We start from the raw sequence: 23,318 nt of genomic DNA on the forward strand, positions 1-23,318 counted from the left end.
GCGGAGCCAGATTCTGGCCGCTCGGTGTCAGCGGAGGAAGAGAGAGGTCGTCCTTGTGCGAGCCTGGATGCACCCATCATCGTAGGTCTCAGGCCGCACATGGCGGTGATTCCTGGCTGGCGGAGGAAAGGTGCCATCTTCGCAGGGAGTCAGAGGCGTGGCAGTGGTTCCTTGGCTTCTCTGGACGGCGAGGCGCAGAGCAGATGCGCAGCGGTTCCACTGATTGGGGCGGCGGTGGTGGAGGTAGTAGGTAGGAGCAATGGAGAGGGAGGGTCCTGGGGTGGTTCGGGGTCGGCAGGCAGGAGGCGGGAGGGAGAGATCAGGAGATGGGAGATGAGAATGGCAGGTTGTGGCATAAGTGGAGGTCGTGCCGTGAGAGATTTTCTTCTCCTGTTTTTTCGCGGTTCGGAGAGGGGAGAGGGGGGTTTTCCTCCTCAACCTTTTTCTGCGTGGGAATCCGACGAGAGGAGGGAGAGGAGGTCGAATGAAAACAACGTCTGATTCTGCTTTAAAAGTAGAGATAATATTTCATGAATGTGGTATACACTACACAAAACTCATGTGAAACATACAAGAACAGTTGGGTACTCATATAGGAACAGTTTAATGCTCGAACACTCCAATAATTTGGGCGATCCAAATTATTGGCCGTCATCCAAAGATGCACCCATGCACACGGTCAACAACCAATTTTTTGGTTGAGCTGCTGTAGGCTCCAATCCAAACAGCCTCTAATAATACCTGCCCTGCTTGTGCTTGGGTGGCTAGCTGTGTTCACAAGCGCTGCCTCACCGGCACGGCCCACAACCTGAAGCGTAGTGGCTGACAGCATTTCCATTCATGGACGGCCGGGGGCTTCCCTAGCTTAAGACCAGAAAGCTGCCTCCACAAAATACCTCCCTTTTTACTTAACTATCCAAGTAACCTTTTGAGATTGTGTAATGATAATTCATGAGATTGAAAACTAGGCTGAGCAAGTGCAGAGCTATACCTTTGGGCACAGCGGGCTCATCCTATCTTGTGTGTGCTTGTGAGGAGGGCAGGATGGGCAGTACCACCTGCTCATTTCACCAGTACACTTAGGGCTCATGTGGTAAGCGGAATAAAGGGTTGCAACTATGATAGCAACTCTGGGACAAGATACATAAGATGTTAGAACTCCAGTTGCGTCGTGATACCTGAGGGGGGGGGGGTATTTTGTTGTGGTAGATAGTGAAGTCTCCTTATGACAGTAAGTAGTTCCAAAAATTAATGGTTGCTTAGTTCAAGTATATATGTTGCTAACCTTGTTTGCATCTGGAAATTAATAAAATGGCAATTGTGTAATTGATTCATCACTGGTTGATAATCTCCGTGGATAAATTAATGGTTGCACATTTTGATTCTAATATATGGCAAGTTCTGACTTTTCATGAATTAACGACTCCCCACTTCAAATCTAATTTGCGCTGTTTGGTCACATCCTGATTCTAGAAACTAATTGAGTTGATCTATGTCTATTTAGCTGCTTTTAAGATATGGAACCATGTAAATATGGCAAATGATTTTCTTGTTATTAATAGTGAAAAGAGATTACTTGTATCTTCCTTATTTGACACTGTTGCAAATTATGTACAGGGAGTCAGGTGCGGATTTCATTAATCTCGTCCGCAGACCAGATGTGCCCTCAGTTGTCTCCAGATGAGAAGCTTGCTTCTGAAGAAAGCCTCAAGTTGTACTGCAGACCAATTGAGTGGTACAATATTATTCAACATCGAGCTGCTAAAAATGTAAGTTTGTTTTTAAAATTCTGGCCTCATTCGACACGGATTGCATGTGCTCATTCACTCACAACCTTCACCATGTAAGTGATCACATAACAATGATGTCTCACTGACTTTTGCAGCCCACTTTCCTGCAAAGATGCCTTGATTACATGATAGAAGCAAGACGAAAAAGAGGTATAGTACAAGCTTTGACTACAATCTATTTTAGGACATGTGTAAACTTAATATATTATTGTTCTGATTCAGATCCAAATATCAAACGATTAACTGTTCCATTTCAGATTTTCTTTTCCCGGCATAGCAGAGTGAGGCTTCACTATTACTCCCTCCATTCCAAAATGTGTAGCGAATTTTGTTATTATTATGTACTTCTTTATCAGAGAAAACCATAAACACAAAAAAACTAGTACTTTGGAATATGAATCTAATGACATCAACTTTTTCGAAAAAATGTATATTAATTGAGCAGTTATTGGTCAAGGCTTGCCCTAATGGAGCCTAATAGCCAATGTATTTTGGGACGAAGGAGGTATGCAGTTTGCTGGTCCGTTTAGCTCTGTTGGAACCACACAGTGATGTACACATAATGTTACCGCCATAAGGTTTGAATAAAATTGTAAATGCGCATGATCAAACCGTAGAATTGGTCTGATCGTAACTGAGTATGCCCAATAATTTGAAGAATGTGATGCACTTCATCATTAATGTTAGTGCTTGTCTAGTCATTTGGTAATCAATTTGATTGATTATTGCCCTTCACAATGACATGCCTGGGTTGGCTATATAACATTTCACACAAACATGATCATAAAATGTAGAGTAAACAATCACAATTAAGTTAGTGAAAAGTAGAATATATAGGGATCCAAGGATTTCAGAATGTTAAACTCCACCAGATTTTTGTATTACCCATATTTGGTGTATTGCTGTACACATGGAAGAATTAATTAATATCAGCGCAAAGATAACTGAGGTGGAAAATATCATCTGATGTGTCGCTGATATGCCCCAGTCTGACATCCTCACGTAGGGAGATATTTTCAAATCGATGCATCTTTGAGATAATCGTGAGCTAATTGATAGCATATGACTATCCCACATATATTGCAGGATTGTGACCATATTAATATTCTAGCAAATTAAACATGTAAAAGGTATTTGTTGTTCCATTCAATCAAGTATCATATATTTATAGATTATGGCAGCATGTACAACACAGTGAGCTTATTAGATGCGATACAAGCTGTAAGTCGAAATGTACACAGGTTATAAAATCTTGTACACAAAGTCAAGTATTATTTTTCTCGGTGCGGCAATGTAGGACACAACTCAACAAGGAATAATCACTATATTGATATTGTATGGCAACTACTTTTAGTTAGCAATATTGGACATAGAGAGCTAGATGGTTTCTGCCCCTACATACACCAAAATGGTAGTGTGGCTAAATAAGGACCAAGAAATGGTAGCTTGATTGCTGCCCTACATACACCAAAATGGTAGCTGGGCTAAACAAGGCCCAAGAAATTTAGTTCTTAAATGTGTAATCTCTGTGATGCTACAAGTACTAACCACTATCGAAATTTAATATTATGTGTTACATCATGCAAATGCTGACCAGTGTTTGTGCTTATGGATGTAGGATTCAATTAACTGTATCACTCTCTCGAGGTACAAATACTGCATGTCGAGAACAGAATATCTTCCCTCTTTATGTTCTGTTAGCTACACCTACTAGTAACATTTCACTGGAAGAGGTAAGTCTACCTTTTCTTAGTTTCAATCGATATTTCGTACCAAATTATCTCTTATTATTGACAAACAGGGCCGGCCCTGGGGTATGGCCGATGGGGCGACGGCCCAGGGCCCAGGCGGAGGGGGGCCCATGATGTAGTATGTATGTATACTATAGCCCAGCAAAAAATAGGTAATTGTTTTTACAAAAGAAACCAAACGAGATGGCCAGATGGGCTTGCCCCATGACTCCATGAGATAACTAGCGATCTTCCATTAGCGAAGCGTCACGCTTGCCATCGGTGCATGGCTGCCTGCTCGTTTTCCTTCGTCGGTTCATCTGTCTAATCGTCTTCCCCCTCTCGTCTGCCGCCGCTGGCTATCGTCGCTGCGCGCGCCGCGGCGGCACGGCAGTCCGGCAGCCTGGCCATCCGGCATCCGGGAAGGCCGCAAGTACGCTACTTGGCCGACTGCAAGTCTGCAACGCCGTGAGCACACCACAGAATCAGTACGTATTCATGATCCATCCATGTTCCTGATGACCTGATCCATGCTCCCAACCCTAATTTGGCAATTTCATTTGTATATTTTATTCATTATTTGGTATGTGCATATGCAAGTATTATTCAACTACTCATCCATGTACGTCTAGGATTCCAATCGTCTGATATTTTAATTGAGAAGGGACCTATTAGACTACCAGATCTGGAGTGTCAGAAGGACGCCATTGGTAGACACTTTTCATATGCTTTTTACTCCAGAAAGTTTGGTGTGTTTGTTGACAGAAAGTGGTTATGTGCTGCATTGAGAAGGATATCTTGTACAATGTTGATCTTAATTGTGCCATTAATGACTTTGCATCAAGAAACGCCTGAAGAAACGTTTTCTGAAGCACTGAAGTATTATTGTTGTCGATGAAGTCAGTCGAAAAATTTGGTTCTTATTTAAGGTAATCATGTCATGTTAGTTTCATTTTGCTATCTATTTAGTATTATTGTTTTCGATGGAGTTAGTTCGAATTTGGTTATTATTATTGTAGATGGAGTCAGTCGAATTATTATAGTCAAATTTTAAACTAAAGGTGTGTGGTTGAAAGTTACTCTTAATAAGTTATATATATAATGCTTATGTATCAAACACACACATACATATATATTTCCTTAGGACATAGGGGCCCATGTTACTAAGTTCGCCTAGGGCCTCCCGAAACACAGGGCCGGCCCTGTTGACAAAATGTTATGCACAGCACCCTCCCATATATCGATTCAGTCGGGCCTATTTTCTTACATCTTTTGGTGGATTTGGTAGTAAAGATCACACCAAAGCTACATTCGTAATTCCAGACATCGAGAAAATTTAGCATCCTCCAGAGCTTCCAACCCTTAACATTATCATTATCAGCCGTGGTATGATGTGCATCATATGTGATTCCATGTGTTCTACAGTTCTCCACAACCATCACATTTTAATTCCCTTTAGTTTCAGCAGGACAAGTTGGAGGAGATATTGGTGAAAACAACTGCACCGGGGGCCATTTGGAACGATCTGCTCTCCAAAGTAAGCTTCTGGTTTCATTTTTTGAAAGATGCTAAATAGTTTCTAGAACAAGCGCAAGGTGCAGTTGTCTGTAAGACTTAGAAAATAGTACTTATTAATACATTTAGCTACACAACACATGTGTCAACTGGATTGAGGTACTCGCTAGCTGGCAACTTATATTGCTTATTCATGTGGTTGAAGATACAACTGTTCTCCCAAACTCCCAATTCTTGAATGGTATCAAGACCAATGGCCAAACTACGACTATCTCACAGTATATTTGAATCTAGTTGACGTCTGTATTTTGGGCCAAACCATGAACCCTTGCAGCGACCTATCTCCAGGTGGTAAACAGCTGACAACAGTATGCCAAACCTTCTGTTGCATAAAGATTAGTGTTACAGTTTTCTGTTTTAAAAGAATGATCAGTATCACAGTTATACTCGTAAACCAACACTAATAATTAACATAGATTCCTTTAATACATGGATAACTAGTGAACATAGTGGTGGTGTGCAAAGTATTGGCTATGTGTATGGCTGCCTTTATGTAGGAGATCCAATGAATAAATAATCTTTAAACAGTGTTTGGTTAGATTTTTACAGGGGGGTGATACTAAGCTCTCTGCATTACTACTTTAGATTATTTTCTTCTGCTTGGGGTGGATCCTTATTATCACATGTACCACTTCTAGCCATAACACATTTACCTTCTAAAATAATTGTCAAGAACGCAGTTATGATTTGTAGGATTGTTGAGTGCAACTATTTACTAATTCATTTTGACAGAACTTGAAGGGAAATGTTTCTGGGGTAATATATCAATTAATTTACTTCGTTTGTCATTGGAGAATCATGTGTCAACTTTAAATTTGGGACATACCGTGAAGTTAACTTCTACGGTTGAAATGAGACCAAGCTTCTTAGAGGTACTTTAATTGAACTTCTCCATATTATTAAGCTTGAATGTTCTTAGTTTATGTACCTTAACTTTTCTATAGTTGTTAACCATAGGATGGATTGTTAGCATAATCTTGATTAGTGTCAAGTCTGATTGGTGTCTAAGTTGTAGTTAAGTTAGTTTCCATTTATTAGGAATACATGGTCACGTGTAGTAGTAAAACAAGAGTTTGAGTAGTAGTAGGTTTATGTTAGTCCATGTCACGTTAGGAAATCACTAGTCAGCTAGGATGTACATGTGGTAGTACAAGTAGGAGTCATAGTCGTGTAGTACTAGGCTAGCTGTACTAGGTTAGGCAGCCACTACTTTCGCCATGTATATATATACACGGTCAGAGCAACACCGTGAGATTTGCATTAAAGGGGTGAAAAGAGAAAAGAACTTAAGGGAAAAAGAAGGGCACGATACATGCTCTTGGCTAAAAGTTCTCGTGCATGTGTATTTTGATGTGATCGATCCTGTGGGCAGAATTCCAACATGGATGAAGCACAATCCTTTGCAGCACCTGAAGTTTCAGACTGAATAAATTAGCTTACCCACCTGTATTTGGATGATTTACGTGTCATGTACTTTTAGTTTCTAGAATATTGTAGTGCTTGTCTTTAATTAGAAATCACCTTCCAAAAGTTCTGGCAGTGAATTGCCACATCAGAAGTAGTGCACTTTGCATCTTTGGTAAGAGAACATGTTACAGGATTAATATTATCAGTAAAGTATGGAATCTGCAGTGTATGTAAGCTTAAGTGATTCTGCGAATCTGTTTTTCTTCAGTTGTTCCTCTGATTTCACAATATGAATCGAGAGATTACTGGGATGTAGTGGAAATTAGTTGCTTCAGCTGTATGTTGACCTTACTTATATTTCCTTTTGTTATGTATGCAGAAAAAATTTCTTGAGCAAGACAATTGCTTGACATTCTGCTCTCACAAGGTTGATGCTACGGTAGGGATATCCTTGTACCTTTCTTGAGCGAACTCCTACCTTTATTTACTGATCAACTCTCATTTCCATATTTATAAGGGACTAATAAGTGTTGTTATCTAGTGTGGCAATGTGTTATGTTGGAAACTTCCTATCAGTTGCTCCAGCAGCTTGTCTAAGTTTGTTGATTTTGTTTCAGGGTTCATATAAACTCCAAGTTGGCATATCTGCTCAAGAGGCTGGTGCAAGAGACATCCGTGAAAATCCATATAGTAGTTACTCATACAGTGATGTCCCAACTCCGTCATTACCTCGTATAGTAAGGTAACACTAGTACATATCTAGCTAAACATAATCGTCGCATGCCTCACTTAGGTAGTTTTTCTCGAACATAAACTTGACCCATCGCCACTAGCACTTGGGGAATTTTATTTCATTGAAGAAATGAGCCACCCTGCAAAGCCTGCGCCTCGAATGCGGCTGGGTGAGCGTGCAGACTTGCGCTCTAGGGAACCGAGCACCGCTTGGTTCTCTTTCTTAGGTAGTTTAGTTTGAAGGTATTCATTGATAGAAAAGCTCTGGCTCCACAATGCTGCGATTCTGCTGTCTCCGCAGCTGTTTGACTGCAAGCAATGCTGTGAGCACTGTCGCATGCTGTCGCTGCCAGCACTGTCGCCACTGCACGCAAGCGAGACAACTGGTCTGCTGTCGCTGCTGAAAGCTTACCACTCCGCCGTTGTAAGAATATGTCGCTGCTCCTGCAAGTTTGTTGGCAATGGACGCGTGGTCTGCTGTCGGTGCTGCAAAACTAGAGACACATGCTCCAACATAGGGGACACTGCTGCAATCCGAGCTCTGCTGCTGCAAGCGGCAGATGAACTTGTATGCCTGATGGCATTGCTGCTCAAGATGGCAACGGGGACGAAACCCACCGGGTTTTTCTTGCCCAAACCCTTCGGGCAAGCCTCTCCCCATCACCATGCGCGCGGCTAGTTTTTTTCCTGTCCCCTAAACCCGTCGGGTTTTCTAAACCCACGGGGAACCCGTCCCCACGAGCAATCAAGGAAAACAGAAGCATTTGAAAGAAAAACAAGAGCATATTACAGCAGAAAAAATCAGCATACTTAAGCAACAAACATAATACATTTCAGCAGCAAAAAGAATCAGCATATTACATCAGCAAAAATCAGCATATTACTCCAGGGCCTCGACGCTGCGGGATTCAGCCACTCGGGCGCTGTGGCTTTGGGCCGCTTGCGTCAGGATGGATTAGTGCACGCTAATTTTTTTATTTTCACGGGTATTATCGGGTTTCGGGTTCGGGTAGTACTGAAACGGGTTTAACCCCGCAAAAAAATGCCGGGGTTTATAATGTACCCACCAGCAGCCCTGCTGGGATAGACAATCGCCCATCCTGGTCCCCTAATAGGGTAAAAACCCGCGGGGACGCGGTTTCGGGGCCCCATTGCCATCTTGAATTGCTGCTGCTGACAGCCTGGTGTAGCGGGTCGGGTGCTGCAAAATTGAAGCCTGAGGCTCCAACACGGTGGACACTGCTACTACAAGCGGCAGACAGACCGCTACCAACGCTGGTAGTGCTGCTGCTGATGGCTTGGTGTTGTGAGTTGGGGTGCTGCAAAGGGGTGGTGCTCGATGCTGCATGCGGGGCAACCCACCTGTGCCCCAAGTGTCATCATCACGTTGCCAGAAGGGGCACATACTGCCGCCGTGCTGTGTGAGTCGGTGCGGCTGTTGCGGAGTGTGGAGCTCGGGTAGTGGCGTAATACGAGCCACGACTGGTGACACTAGCATGCTGCCTTGCAACATGGGATTTCCTGCAGATGTTTCGTTGCTGCAGGCGGTTCGCTTCTTCGGTGGTGAGCACCCTTCTAATTCACGGCAGAGCAAGGCCAAGGCAAGGGGAGACGAGGTACATTGGAGAGACAGATGCTGTGAAAGGGCGAGGGAAGAGGGACGACCCGGCTGATGGCTCCCGACCCGGCTGATCCCTTCCCAGGATCAGCTAAATGACGCCTAGCACGGGGCTTTCTTGTTAAGTGTCCTTTAGATGAAAGGGAGGATCTCCCCAGCTCCCATTTTTATTAAAAGGAAGCTAATTCCTTGTTAAGTGTTAGTTTAGAATACGCGGAGTCGATCTTTTCACTTTGGCTGCTAACATAAAAATATATTTTGGTTTGTCGTGTTGATATGTTACTAGATCATTAGTATTTTTATTGTTCTATCCTAAAATATAATTGAAGAAAGAAATGGCCATTGGTCGAAGGACATAATAGAGACATCTGTAATTCCACACGTGCAAAGCATATCTGTACGAAGGCAAAATGTAATAACTCCCTCCAATCAATATTAATTGTAGCGACAATTGATATAGATCGGAGGGAGTAATAATGTTGTAAACGCAACACATTTCCATCCAACTAGTAATCACACATGTGAAACACACATATCCATTACTACATATTAAGTTGAGCATACTTCATGGACAAGAGAAAGTTCATCTTTATCATAGTTCAATTTATCAAACGATATTCTTAGACGACAAAATATCTGGAAATATCCTGGAATAAAATTTCCGAAAGCATTCCTACTGACCATTAGATTATTAGCATTGCTTCCATGAACCATACATGGCCATCTAAATATATGTGGAAAATGCGCTTGATTCATAAATAGGTCGGAAATAACATCATCCTTGTGACCGTATTACGAAATGCAAGCTGTGCACAAAAAAAGATCAGTCCGATTTGATACATAAGGTACAGTACCGCAGACACTGGGATTTTCCAAATCACAGAATTAAATAGTGAAGCAAAATAAAGTTGTACAATCACTTTTTTCTATTCTGAAAATATTTCTGTAAAAGACTAAAATAATAATATAATTCATACAATGAAAAACACAAGTTTGTAGTTGTATCACACTTGAATCATATTACAGATAGGGAGCTCAGACTTGTATAGGAGGTCATTATCATATATTATGTGTCTCTGCTCCTGGGATAGATGGCAAGACTGTTTAAGGGCGTAGCTATGGCATTTCAGTAAAGAATGAATTTTAAAATTGTTTTATAAGATACAATGGTTATTTACCCTGCAAGCATGCTCGTATTCGTCTTCAATAACATACATCTTCTGGGTGAACCAAGCTAGAGGATACACTGTCTGTCCTTCCTGGAAGAAACCAGTATACACTGCTCATGACATTAGATAAGTGGTGGTGGAGCTGTGAATGAACTGAAGAATGAAACGTAAAGCCGCATAGGCAGGCGATAAAAACAGAAAATTTGGCAACACATATGTGGTCGACACACAAAACATGCTCAGATCAGGATGTTTCGGATTAAACTCTCCTTACTGTGTACAATTTCACAAACAAAATTGAGACGCTTCTCCCATCGAAGTTCTACTATACTGAGAAATACCCAATTGAACTACTGCAATGTAAAGGTAACGGGGAAGAAAAATAATTATATTTTCCCTGGATTTTCCTAACACATGATGCCTAACAGTGAGTGAAACATGCATATGTTCAGTGGCAGAGGGCGAACTCTTTAAGTATATTGTTTTGATGCAAAACCATACTAGAATAATAGTCAAACAATGCACATTAATATTTTCATGTGATCTTCAATCAAATAACCCATACAGTCAAAAGGTAGACATATTTAAATAGAGAAAAAATATAAAAAATACCAATAATGACCAAGAAGCATCGTTGTCTTTGTCCGGCTTAAGAAGAAGGATACCAACAGATTTACATACTGCCTCTGGAGCATTTAATCCAGTGACACCTTTCTTAGCAATGAAGTAGAAATAGTTCCAATTTGTATGCTGCATGAACTCGTATTGAAAGAAGTTTCTAATGTTTTTTTGGGTGATATAAAATTCTGGAGTTTTTGGTTGGTCATCTTGATCACCTAGAAATAAAAATACATTCGGAAATGGGAGAGTATTGGAGAGATGCTCTACTAGGTAGAACCTTTCTACACTGGTCCGAAATCTATATCAGTTTTACTCATTTGTCATCCAATGGTTAACATCACCTTTAGCTCCCCAATGAGAGCTAATCACAATTGGCAAGCACTTGATAGCAGGAATATATTGAATATTATATTAAGAGAGATGTGAAAATGTGTCCTCGGTAACATATCAAATATGTATGCATGTTTACGTACGAAACCTGACCACGAAAGTTTATGCTTCACAATTTAATTACTTGAGGAATTTAGTATGTTTCTACTGCTTAAAAAATATCCACGGATATTCAACTCTGTATGTTCATAACCAACAAACGAATAAAAGGAAGCATAGATGAGGTATGTCTATGTATGAATGACATGTTTTGCATTACACAAAATGCATAATAATATTTGGAAGTAATGAACATTAAATCTCTCTACCACTAATAAATGTTATGCTCTTACACATGTTTTATGTTGTCTGCCAGCAGTGTCCATGATTGACCAACGACTAGGATGAATTTCTCGGTTTAGGAGGTTAAGTGCGAGCATGTTAAAATTCTATTGCTTGATTTTTCATAATACTAGTTCTATCATTGTGTTAGTCCTTGTGGTAAATGTACTTGTGCTGATCATGTTGCTAGTTTGTTCTTCCTCCATTTGTCCATCACGTACTAATGGCAGGATAAAAACTATACGGGTTTTATTAATAGGATTACTGCATAATTAAAGCTCAATTAATAGGGTTTCAACTAAATTGTGAGTTAGTGGATGGAAGCTGTAGCTTTTTAAATTGTCATGGATGTGGATGTGTAAAAGGGCAGGTAAAAATATCTCAACATGAAAGAAATTCTATTAGTGCTTAGCATTTGGACTTGCGGTTTTGGCTAGCGAGGCAGGTTTATCTGGCTTGTGAGCCTGGCCTTTTTGTGGTCAGGATAGTCAGCCTAGAACCAAGTCTGGCTGATCTAGTGTTTCACTAGGGTTTATCAAGACACATTGCTCTAAGTTTCAGCTTTACAAACACATTTTTATTTGTTTATATTTCTGCAGATTAAGAGCTGGAAATGTGCATTTCAACTACAAGTATTACAACAATACTATGCAAAAGACTGAAGGTTCTTTCTTACACAACATTTGGGCCAGCACATTTTTCATTTTCATTGACATTTGTTAGCATCATATACTGACATTTTCCCTAGGTGCTCTACATTTTCTCCTAGTGTAACTAACTAGATATGTTTGATTGTTAATAGTAATAATATCAATATGTATGCAATTGTAAATGAAATATTGCTAAGATTCTGTGGTAAACATGTTATTGGTTGAAAGCTTCTGATGTTTTATGGTGGTAAGTAATCTTATTAATTACTTTGTCCAATAAGTTATGGTGCCCTAGCAAGGTAAAAAATGTGGGGAAAATATTCAATATAGGAATATTAGGGTATCAATACAAAAGGAAGTCACATAGTGGAGAATTTATGCTGTTAATGGTTTTGAATATGATCCTAGAACTAAAGACGGGGACGATATTAATGGTTTTTTTAATCTGTCATCATGTTTTGAATGTTTATCATCGCAATGATCTTGTGTTAAATGCTTTGTGGTTACCTATGTGCAGTTTTGCATCACTGCATAACATTTGTTGCTGAAGTTAAATATTTTTGTTTAGTTCATGATTCTTATATTGATCCCTTCTTACCAGTCACTGAAGATTTTGCTTGCCCCTTTTGCTTCGTAAAGTGTGGAAGCTACAAGGTACAATTTGAAGATAACTTGCATCTTGTTTATTTATTTAAATATTGCTCATTGCTGCTAAGGCTAGGGAGCCGTGTCATCTGCTACATTTGGGGTAAACCATTTTTTTTGTTATTTCACACTGCACATTTGTTATTTATTCAGATTTTGCTTATTGCTGTCTTGTTCTTGGTGAGGAAATTTACATTATATTATTACTCTATCCACCCTTATTTATTTTGATGGGAGCAGTTTTTATGGACACTTTCTCAAGGCACATATCTGACGTTGTGATTCTTGTGATATATACTAGGGCCTGGGGTGTCACCTGAACTCATCACATGACCTATTCCACTTTGAGTTTTGGGTTCGTAAACTTCTAGAATTTTCATTCTAAAGTTAATTTTCAACATTGCCATAGTTTGATTTATGGTTTGTTCTTTTCATTAATGCAGATATCTGAAGAACGCCAGGCTGTTGATGTTAGTCTGAAGGCTGATGCATGGAGAATAGAGGCAAATTAGTGATAGAACTTCCAAAATTTCCTATTAATAAATGATAGATTTAGTAGCTGGGCCGGGCTGTTCTTATTTACCCCAGAGTTGTTTGAAGAATGTGCAGGATACTTGCAGAATCCGCATTGTGTATCTTTTTACATGCTTAGCATAGTAAATCTATAAATACTGCATATTGATTTAAATGGAAACATTTTGTTATTAGCGTCTGGAACTAATAATCCCATTTATTTCTCAGCTTGGGCCTGAGGGAGTTGATCCAATACATCAAACATTTTCCTACTGGTATGTTATTTCTAAAGCAATTTGATCAGTTCAATTAATTTATTTCTATTTGATTTTCCTAAATGTGTTTCATCATCAGCTCAAGGTTTAAGACTAGAAGGTCGGTAACCACATCTGCGAAAATAAGCCTTGACGATGGTACATTCTCATCTTATGAAACTTTAATTTCCCCTCTTCCTTTTTGGTAGCAGACTTACGGTTTCTCACTGTGGCATAACTACATTAAATTGGTAACGCCATATTACATTGAAAAATGGTAACACCGAAAGGCGGTGATGTTTCTATCCTTGTCTCCTGTCTGTTATATAATTATATAATAATAGTTCAAATTTTGTTCCTGATGAAATCGGTTAGAGTTATGTATATTTAGCTGTGTATCCCTTTGTAATTTCTCCATTCTATAAAAGGGTTTTCTATATTGGCCTAAGCCCACCTGAAAATACAAATTGAATATTTCTCATAACATGGTATATTAGAGTTTATGTCTTCTTTCGCACCTGCATCTTCTTATGACATGGTATATTAGGGCCATGTGTCCCTTTGTATTTCCCCTATTCTATAAAGGGTTTTCTGCATATATATACTGGTCTATGCCCACTGGGAAATGCAAGTTCTATATTTCCAAACATGATATTAATGCCTAGGTATTTTTCCACACGTGCAACTCGTGCTAAGATCCCGTCGAGCTGCCGCCATCCTCTATTTTGCCACAGCTGCTGATTTCTTCTCTCGCCGTCACCATCTCTTTCTCGTGGCTGCTGCTGCTGCTAGCCCTGCTAGCTTCCGCCATTACTTCCGCCATCACCCATCTCCTTCAGGAATCAGCCCCATCTCCACTGTAACGCCCCGGACACATGAACAACATGACCACGCACCTGTCCGCAACCATCCGTGTAACCGCGAGGGTCGGCTCTGATACCAACTTGTAACGCCCCGGACACACCCGTCGGTGGTCGTTACTCCTGGCGGGATCTAGACTGGCCCCATAGATCAATACTAGTCTTTTCTGCGCACTTTGTCCTCACTCATGCGCACCCGGGAGCAACTTCCCGGTCGGTCACCCATCCTAACACTACTCCAAGCTGAGCACGCTTAACTTTGGAGTTCTATCCGAATGGGCTCCCGGAAAAGAAGGAATTCCTTATTGATATGAGTAGTCTATCATCCCTAATAAGCCAGGTCATCACATCTACACACCGGCTGCTGGCCCTTCCGGCCTTCCCTCTGTCCACCGTTTCCGCCCTGCTGCCAGGAGGCCGCCACCACCCGATCCAGGAGGTCGCCGCCCCATGCCGGCTTGCTCCGTCATCCGCCGCCTTGCTCCGCCTGTCCTGCGACTGCCGGCTTGTTCCGTCTCATTGCTGGCGCCCGCTCGTGCAGGTCTCCCAGGCGTCCCGTGAACCGCGGATTTTTATATACTGGCCTATGGCACCAGAAATACAAGTTGCATACTCCCTAACAAAATTAACCAGAAAATCTGATGCTTACTAATTCAGTTGATTTGGATCTCCAGTATTACTTTCAGAATTAAGAATGAGCTAGTTCTTGTTTGTTTTCTCACACCTACTAATTTTTATGCCTGAAATTTGGTCCTAGATTAATTCCCTTATCTGCTGTTTTCTCTCTGAAATTGCAGATATTTCTGTGGAACGTGCTTCTGTTGATCCTTCTCAAGCATCACCGACAGTATGAGGGAATACAAGGAAGTTATCTGTAGAGCGAGCTGATCACAGAAAGTAGCCACCCTTCTGTTTACATTGCTGATACACCATCAGGGTTACTCGCCTACTGCTTTAGCCATATAAACTTGACAAGACGAGGATGATTTTGATCCGATTACAACAGAAATTGTTAAACCAAATGTTTTTATGTGTATACTGTCTGGCAGCTAGCAACTCCTGCAGAAACGTCAGTCCCTCCACTCTCACAGGGCACAGGTCGGTGTGAAATAAATTGTGTTAATACTTGGTATATATCTTTTCTTTCTGTGCTGTTATTAGTTCCATATATAACTCCTGTACAGCCATATATAACAGAGACCGAGCTTCATGGAGGCCTTAATTTGAAAACTTCAAAATTCAAACTTTTTAGTTTCAAAATATTCTGAAAAAATGCGCACATACCTAGATACGTAATGTATGTGTGCAAATTTTCAGGTTGAAATATGTTAAAATGAGAGCTACACAAAAAAGGCAAATCTGCTGTTTTTTAGCATATGTACTGTTCATCCTCAAAGTCCATGTTTTTTTTGTGCAGCTCACAATTCAACGGATTTCATCCTGAAATTTTTCACACATACACATTACATCCTTGCATATGTATGTTTTTTTGGAATTTTTTGAAACTAAAATATGGAATTTTGAATTTGTCAAAATAAAGGCCTCCATGGAGTTCGGTCTCCAAAATGCCCGACTCTTTGTATTTTTCTTACTCACTTTCTATTTTCTGGTTGCATGGTCTTCAGTTACATGTTCTATATTAGAACTAGATTTTGATCCAACTTAGTCCCGGGCGTCGGCCATCATCTTTCTTGCTGGGTTGGTGGGTGCACTGGTAGAAAAAGGGCCTGTTGTCTCGGTTCGTAAGGGCCTTTTGTCTCGGTTCTGGAACCGGGACTAAAGGGTCGGTACTAATGCCCTGTCCCTTTAGTCCCGATTCAATCCAGAACCGGGACAGATGGGCCTCCACGTGGCCTGTGCGCGGAGCCCAGGCAGGAGACCCATTGGTCCCGGTTGGTGGCACCAACCGGGACCAATAGGCATCCATGCGTCAGCATTTCTGTGGTTGGGGTTTTTGTTTTTTTTTTGAAAGGGGGGAGGGGGTTTTGGGGGGTTAATTTAGGTGTTTCATATATTGTGTTAGCTAGCTATAATTAATAGAGAGAAGTGTCCTCTCTTATGTCTGTGCTTGGTCGACGCTACGTACTATACATACGTATAGAGAGGACTACACACGCTAGCTAGCTAGTAAGCAAACGAAGGAAACAGAAGATCGTCATGAACATATATGCATACAGAGAGAAGTGATATCGACCACCTCTCCTTCGAAAGATTGGTCGAACAACAAGTTCTCGTATATCTATCCGACACTACCGGCTACATATATACAATAATTATCTCTTACAAATATAATCATACGGACTCAGAGTCCACATAGTATTCTCCGTCTTCAGGGATCATGTGGTCAAGAAAGAATGCCGCCAATTCCTCTTGAATTGCTCGCATGCGAGCTGGTACTAGGAGTTCATCCTGCTTCCGAAACATCTAATTTAAAGAAGGGGTTCAATACATATATATATGAATGAATGAAACTCAACACAAATGATGGTAATAAAATAAAATTGTGAATGTAGTTATTTACGTACTTCATATTGTTTGTCAGTGTAGCCCCCGCTCACAGGTCGTGTGGCGGATGGACTCGCAAATGTAGTATCCACAGAAATCATTCCCTTGTTCTTGCCACAACCACTTTACAAGAAATAGAGGTCAATCAAACTGATAAGCAAGAATGCCAAATGGTATTGATGAAACTAGCGCTTGAATGACTAGTAGATGCGTGGAACATGCTACTGTAGTACTTACTTTCGGGTGTCTAAATTGCAGCTCCTTCGGCAGTCCCGGAGCTTTTCTGGTGAATTTTCTCCAAACCCTGCCGAACAAAGAAAACAATTACTTGATATATCAGGAAATGAACAAAGTTGCTGATATGGTGGATAATGATCGATTTAACTTACTTCTCGAGTATTTGAGTCATGTCTGCGTAGTCCTGGGGATCTTTTCGTCTTGAATCTAAGACGGTTACTAGTCCCTGCTCAAGCTTAATCTCTAGGAGAATATAGTGGAAACTGCACACGCATGCATAACTCATCAATTACATTACTATAACCTTGACTAATATATAAGGGAAACCGAATACGCACAAGACAGTAACACTCACTTGAAGTTGTAAGGAAAGAGTATTATATCTTTGTTTTCATTTATTACCAACGATCGTAGCAAGTTGGCCTCGGTAGCAGCGGCATGAAATTTAATCTGAGTTGCATCTATGAGATATGTGTTAATGAACCCAATATCATCGACTTGTCTTTTCTTCAATTCGGCGATCTTCAATCTGCATAATATAGTGAGGATGATTATAAATACATGCAATGAAAAAGCTGAGCTATATAGAGAGACTTAATGACAGAAGTAGTACTACTTACAGACAGTAGCAGGCGACCGTTGTTTTATCGAGGGCCAATTGATTGAAAAACTGATAGAACTCCTCAAATGGAATAGGCAACAGTTCAATTCCAACGAGGTCATGCTCCTTTTTAACTTTCACATACAAAGTACTCGCCCCCAGAGTCTCTGCAGATTTTCAAGTATCAATCATGCAATCTTCGCATCATCGTTGATAAAGATCTTTCATCTTTGACGAGAGGCTTCCCGTACTCGTATCTTTGTATCTGCACCTCCATGGGTTCATAATGTACATCGTCGGGCAGGTAATCTGCAAGATTGCTATAACCGGGCACCATCCTCGGATCATTAGCGACGTTGTGGCTAGGCACCTTGAGCGGGGGGCACGATTGCTTTGCTTGTTCACCGAGCTGGGCAATTTGTTTCCCAGCTTGTCATTCTTTCAGCCTTTGATCACTGACAGTACTTCCTGACCGCTCCGCTTCGGCAAATTCCTTTCCAATAATACGCTCATAGTTTCCTTTCGGCGGAGACTTGGGTGGTTTTGTTAGGGAAGCCAGAGTGCGCTTCAATTTCACCGGATCTACCTTCTCCTCCGGAAGTGGATGTCTCTTTGCTTTCAACCCTTGAAACCAGTCATCCACTTCGGTTCGTGCGATCTCGGCGTTCTCCTCCGGGGTCCTCTTGTATGGTAACTTCTCTGGAGTCTTCAGAGAAGGACCGAATCTGTATGTCCTCCCACCTCTGGTGGTACTGCTAGACGCCGGCCGAGCAGACGGAGCGTTTGTCTTCTTTACTTGCTTACGAGGCGGAGGAGAAGGACTACGACGCGCCGGAGCAGCCGGAGCGGCGGCAGGTCTCTTCCGTCCTTGCTGACGAGGCGGAGAAGGAGGAGGCTGGCTGCTCGGGCGCGTCGGCGTAGGCGGAGAAGGAGGCGGATTGCCGCCACGCGCTGGAGAAGGAGCCGGTCGAGTGCCCTGATCGTCACTCGCCGGAGGAGGAGGCGGTGGAGGAGGCGGAGTGCCCTGACTCGCCGGAGGAGGAGGCGGAGTGCCCTGACTTGCCGGAGGAGGAGGAGGAGGCGGAGGCGTCCAGTTCGAAAGGTTGATGAGCTCCTTCCGCCATAGGCATGGAGTCTTCAGAGCAGACCCTAGCCTAGTCTCCCCTTCAACGGTAGGGTGGTCAAGCTGGAGGTCCTCAAATCCCTCCGTTATTTCATCCACCATCACCCTAGCATATCCTTCTGGAATCGGCCGGCAGTGAAAAGTTGCGCCGGGTTCAGTAGGATAAACAGAGCCAACAGCCGCCTTGACCTTCAAATTCATCCATTGCGTCATAAGGTGGCAATTTTGAGACTCCGTGATAGCATCCACGGGATAGCTGGCAGGAGCCGTCAAGGCATGCTCCAGCTGAAGCAGCTCGGTGGAAGCCACGCTGCTTCTCCGCTGAGATGGCGGGGTAGCTTTGGGGGAAGCTTCGGCAGTACGTTTGCTGCGATTTGCTTCTCGTTCCTCTATCGCTTGTACCCTTGCTTGCAGCGCCTGCATTTGGGTCTGCTGCAATTTTTTCCTCCTCTATTGGGATTTGTAACCGCCTGTCTCCGGAAACCCAACCTTCCACGGAATGGAGCCTGGCGTGCCTCGTGTCCGTCCAGGGTGCTCAGGATTCCCGGGGGCCATTGTGAGCTTGTCGCTCTCTATCTAGAAAGAACGTCCCTTGTTGCGCTGCTTCAATATACTGCTGAAGCTTCCTGACTGGTATGTCCATTTGATTGTTTGTCCAAATGCACTTCCCTGTTACAGGGTCCAAGGTTCCGCCAGCTCCGAAGAACCAAGTCCGGCAACGGTCTGGCCAGTTAATTGTCTCTGGTTCGATCCCTTTATCAACCAGATCATTCTCAGTCTTGGCCCACTTAGGCCGGGCTACGAGGTAGCCACCTGACCCCGTGCGATGGTGATGCTTCTTCTTTGCAGCATTTTGCTTGTTTGTCGCCGACATCTTCTTACTCTTTTCCGATGTCTTGTGGGCCACAAATGCGGGCCAGTGATCTCTGATCTTCTCATATCTTCCCTTGAATTCTGGTGTCTCATTATTTTCGACAAACTTATTCAGCTCTTTCTTCCACCTCCTGAATAGTTCTGCCATCCTCTTAAGAGCAAAAGACTTGATTAACTGCTCTTTAACTGACTTCTCTAGATTATCCTCTGGTGGTAGGGTGAAATTTGACTTCAGCTCAGTCCAAAGATCATTTTTCTGCATATCATTGACATAAGACACCTCAGGGTCTTCTGTAGCCGGCTTAAACCATTGCCGGATGCTGATCGGGATCTTGTCCCTAACCAAAACCCCGCACTGAGCAACAAATGTGCTCTTTGTCCGGAGAGGTTCAATCGGTTGGCCGTCGGGCGCGATTGCTATGATCTCAAACTTTTCATCCGAGCTCAACTTTTTCTTCGGGCCTCGTCTCTTTACCGAAGTTGTGCTCGATCTGGAGGGCTAGAAAAAAGAACAAAGACTTAATTAATATGTGTACATACCAAAACAATGAATGCATCAATTAGCCAGTCAGCAGAAGCTTAACTAATATATATACCTGGCCGGACTCGGTTCGGTCACCGGAGACGTCATCATGGTCTCCTTCTTGCACCGGCATTGGGTCACCTGAGCCGTCCTCACGGTCTCCTTCTTGCACCGGCATTAGGTCACCGAAGCCATCATAATCAGCTGCTTCCAGACCATCGGTCTCGTTGAGAAACAACGAGCAGATGGCATCACTTCCTCGTGCGATTATGTCCCCCAACAACTCTTCTTGTACTTCGTCTCGGGCGGTGTCCATAGTTTCTACAAATATTGACAACATGGCAATTATTATTCAAACATGACAGATGGATATATTAGTGGCAAAAACGTAGAACTAATATTAATTAGTGGCCTCGACGCTACTTCTCTAGGGTTTGGGGTGGCCTCGACGCTGCTTCTCTAGGGTTTGGGGTGGCCTCGACAACGCTTCAAGGATAAGAAAAGAAGAGGAAGAAGAAAAAAAGAGGAGAAGAAAGAATAGAGGAGTAAGAACTCCAGAATAGAGGAGTAAGAACTCCTCTATTCTTTCTTCTCCTCTTTTTTTCTTCTTCTTCCTCTTTTTTTTTATCGGGAACGAGGGTCGTCGATGGTCACCGAGCGATAGAGGAAACCCTAAATAGCAAGTATCGTGGGTGTGAGATACATGTGGCTGTCGGTGTCGGACACTACATCCACGTCCCACAAGTGATGTGGGCGTCGAAGCCCGCGCCACTTGTGGGACGTGGATGTAGTGTCCGACACCGACGGTACATGTATCTCACACCGATGATACTTTCTATTTAGGGTTTCTCCTCTACCGCTTGGCGACCCTCGACGACCCTCGTTCCCGATAAAAAAAAGAGGAAGAAGAAGAAAAAAAAAGAGGAGAAGAACTCCTCTATTCTTTCTTCTCCTCTTTTTTTTCTTCTTCGTCTTCTTTTTTTATCCTCTTCTTCCTCTCATGTTCGAGAGGATCGCCGAGGGGTCGGGAGGTTGCCTAGTGTCAAAGGATTCAACAAACCATGTCTTCATCATTAGGCGAAAGTAACAGGTGCATGACGGTACGAAGCTGTCCAAAGTTATTTTGGAACGAAGTCCCAGATAAGATAATTCGCTTTTTGGTACAAAGTTCAGCAAGAACCTTCCAAATATCGTTATTTGGAAGGCCTTTGCTGAAATTCATACAAAAAGGCAAATTATCCTATCCGGGACACCATTCCAAAATAACTTTGGAGGACTTCGTCATGCCCTGGTTACTTCTGGCTAATGATGAAGCCATGGATTTCTTCAATACTTTGACACTAGGAAACCTCTCTCGACCCCTCGAACCCTCGACGACCCTGGAACCCTCGACCCCTAGACGACCTTGGAACCCTCGACCCTCGATCCCTCGACCCTATAGAACCCTCGAAGAAAGGAATAGCTAGAGGAGAAGATCGAAGAAAAAAAGAAGAAAAAAAAGAGGAGAAGAAGAAAGGAATAGTGGAGAAGAAGAGAAAATAGAATATTCTTTTCCTTCTTTTTTCTTCTTCTTATTTATTTCTCCTCTTCTTTTCCTCTCCTCTTCTTCTTTCTTTCCTCTTCTTATTTTCTTCTTTCCTATCCTTCTTTTTCTAAAATTGTAACTTTTTCCTATATAAAACTTTTCTAAAATTGTAACTTTCTATATATGAACAAAAAACTTTCTATGAACAAAAAAATATTTTTAACATATATATTTAGCAAATTCTAGCCACATACATCACATACACATATACATTATAGCGACATACACATATACATCACATATGAACAAAAAAATAAACTAGTAAAAATAAAAAAAACATATTGCAACATATGAACAAAAACATATAGCCACATACATACACATACATTATATATATATGAAAAAAAATAAACTAATAAAGGCAGGGGCGCGGGAGTGGTGGCGCCGGCGGGGCAGAGGGGCATGGCGGCAGCGGTGGCATCGGCGGGGCAGGGCAGGGCAGGGGCGCGGGAGCGAGGCAAGGCAGGGGCGCAAGGCAGGTGCTCACAGAGGGGTGGCGGAGCACGGCGGGCGGCGTCGGGGCGCGGGGACGACGGTGAGGAGGCGGGCGGCGTCGGGGCGGCGGCGACGGCAAAGTTGAGCAGCCTGACGGCGTCGGAGGCGGCGACGACGGTGAGGTGGACCAGCCTGACGGCGTCGGAGGCGGCGGCGACGACGAGGTGGAGCAGCCTGACGGCTCGGCGGCGACGGCGACGAGGCAGAGCAGCGGGCGTCGGGCGGAGAAGAAAGGGATGGATTTGGTCGAAAACTGCTAAGTGCTGTATATATAGCAAGATCATTGGCCTCGGTTCGTGAAACCAACCGGGACTAATGCCACCTTTAGTCCCGGTTGGTGCCACCAACCGGGACCAAAGGCCAATTTTCAGCAGCCCAAAGGGCGGGAAGCGGCGGCCTTTGGTCCCAGTTGGTGGCACCAACCGGGACTAAAGAGGGGCATTGGTCACGGTTCGTGGCACCAACCGTGACCAATGCCCCCTTTAGTCCCGGTTGGTGCCACCAACCGGGACCAAAGTGTTGGGGAACGTAGTAATTTCAAAATTTTCCTACGCACATGCAAGATCATGGTGATGCATAGCAACGAGAGGGGAGAGTGTTGTCTACGTACCAACGCAGACCGACTGCGGAAGCGATCACACAACGTAGAGGAAGTAGTCGTACGTCTTCCCGATCCGACCGATCCAAGCACCGTTACTCCGGCACCTCCGAGTTCTTAGCACACGTACAGCTCGATGACGATCCTCGGGCTCCGATCCAGCAAAGCGTCGAGGAAGAGTTCCGTCAGCACGACGGCGTGGTGACGATCTTGATGTTCTACCGACGCAGGGCTTCGCCTAAGCAATACAACGATATGACCGAGGTGGAATATGGTGGCAGGGGCACCGCACACGGCTAAGGAACGATCACCAAGGATCAACTTGTGTGTGTAGAGGTGCCCCCTGCCCCTGTATATAAAGGATCCAAGGGGGAGGGGCTGGCCGGCCATAGGGGGTGCGCCAGGAGAGTCCTACTCCCTCTGGGAGTAGGATTCCCCCCCAATCCTAGTTGGATTAGGACTCCTCAAGGGGGGAAAGAGAGAGAGGGGGCCGGCCCCCTCTC

The 23,318-nt window shown here is 43.0% G+C and overlaps 1 protein-coding gene across 1 annotated transcript; it reads left to right on the forward strand.

Moving 5' to 3' along the window:
* The first annotated feature begins 1,658 nt into the window (after window positions 1–1,658).
* LOC125532194 (polycomb group protein EMF2B-like) lies at window positions 1,659–15,128 on the forward strand. The gene is made up of 14 exons (XM_087540327.1): window positions 1,659–1,769; window positions 1,886–1,939; window positions 3,407–3,523; window positions 4,747–4,906; window positions 4,989–5,057; window positions 5,828–5,967; window positions 6,882–6,941; window positions 7,120–7,244; window positions 11,953–12,017; window positions 12,605–12,657; window positions 13,092–13,151; window positions 13,390–13,436; window positions 13,516–13,574; window positions 15,073–15,128. Exons 6-14 carry the CDS (start codon window positions 5,947–5,949, stop codon window positions 15,126–15,128), a joined length of 546 nt encoding a protein of 181 aa, XP_087396453.1. The 5' UTR covers window positions 1,659–1,769; window positions 1,886–1,939; window positions 3,407–3,523; window positions 4,747–4,906; window positions 4,989–5,057; window positions 5,828–5,946.
* Window positions 15,129–23,318: the final 8,190 nt, after the last annotated feature.

This window comes from Triticum urartu, chromosome 2A (genome assembly GCF_056163025.1).
Source record: "Triticum urartu cultivar PI428250 chromosome 2A, HENAU_Tu73, whole genome shotgun sequence".
Taxonomy (NCBI): domain Eukaryota; kingdom Viridiplantae; phylum Streptophyta; class Magnoliopsida; order Poales; family Poaceae; genus Triticum; species Triticum urartu.

Bases quoted from the DNA above. Each gene is read 5' to 3' on its own strand.
- LOC125532194 (XM_087540327.1), top strand. From the start codon at position 5,947: ATGAGACCAAGCTTCTTAGAG. The intron at 5,968-6,881 runs GTACTTTAATTG...TTATGTATGCAG, and splicing joins TGAGACCAAGCTTCTTAGAG to AAAAAATTTCTTGAGCAAGA. The intron at 6,942-7,119 runs GTAGGGATATCC...ATTTTGTTTCAG, and splicing joins CTCACAAGGTTGATGCTACG to GGTTCATATAAACTCCAAGT.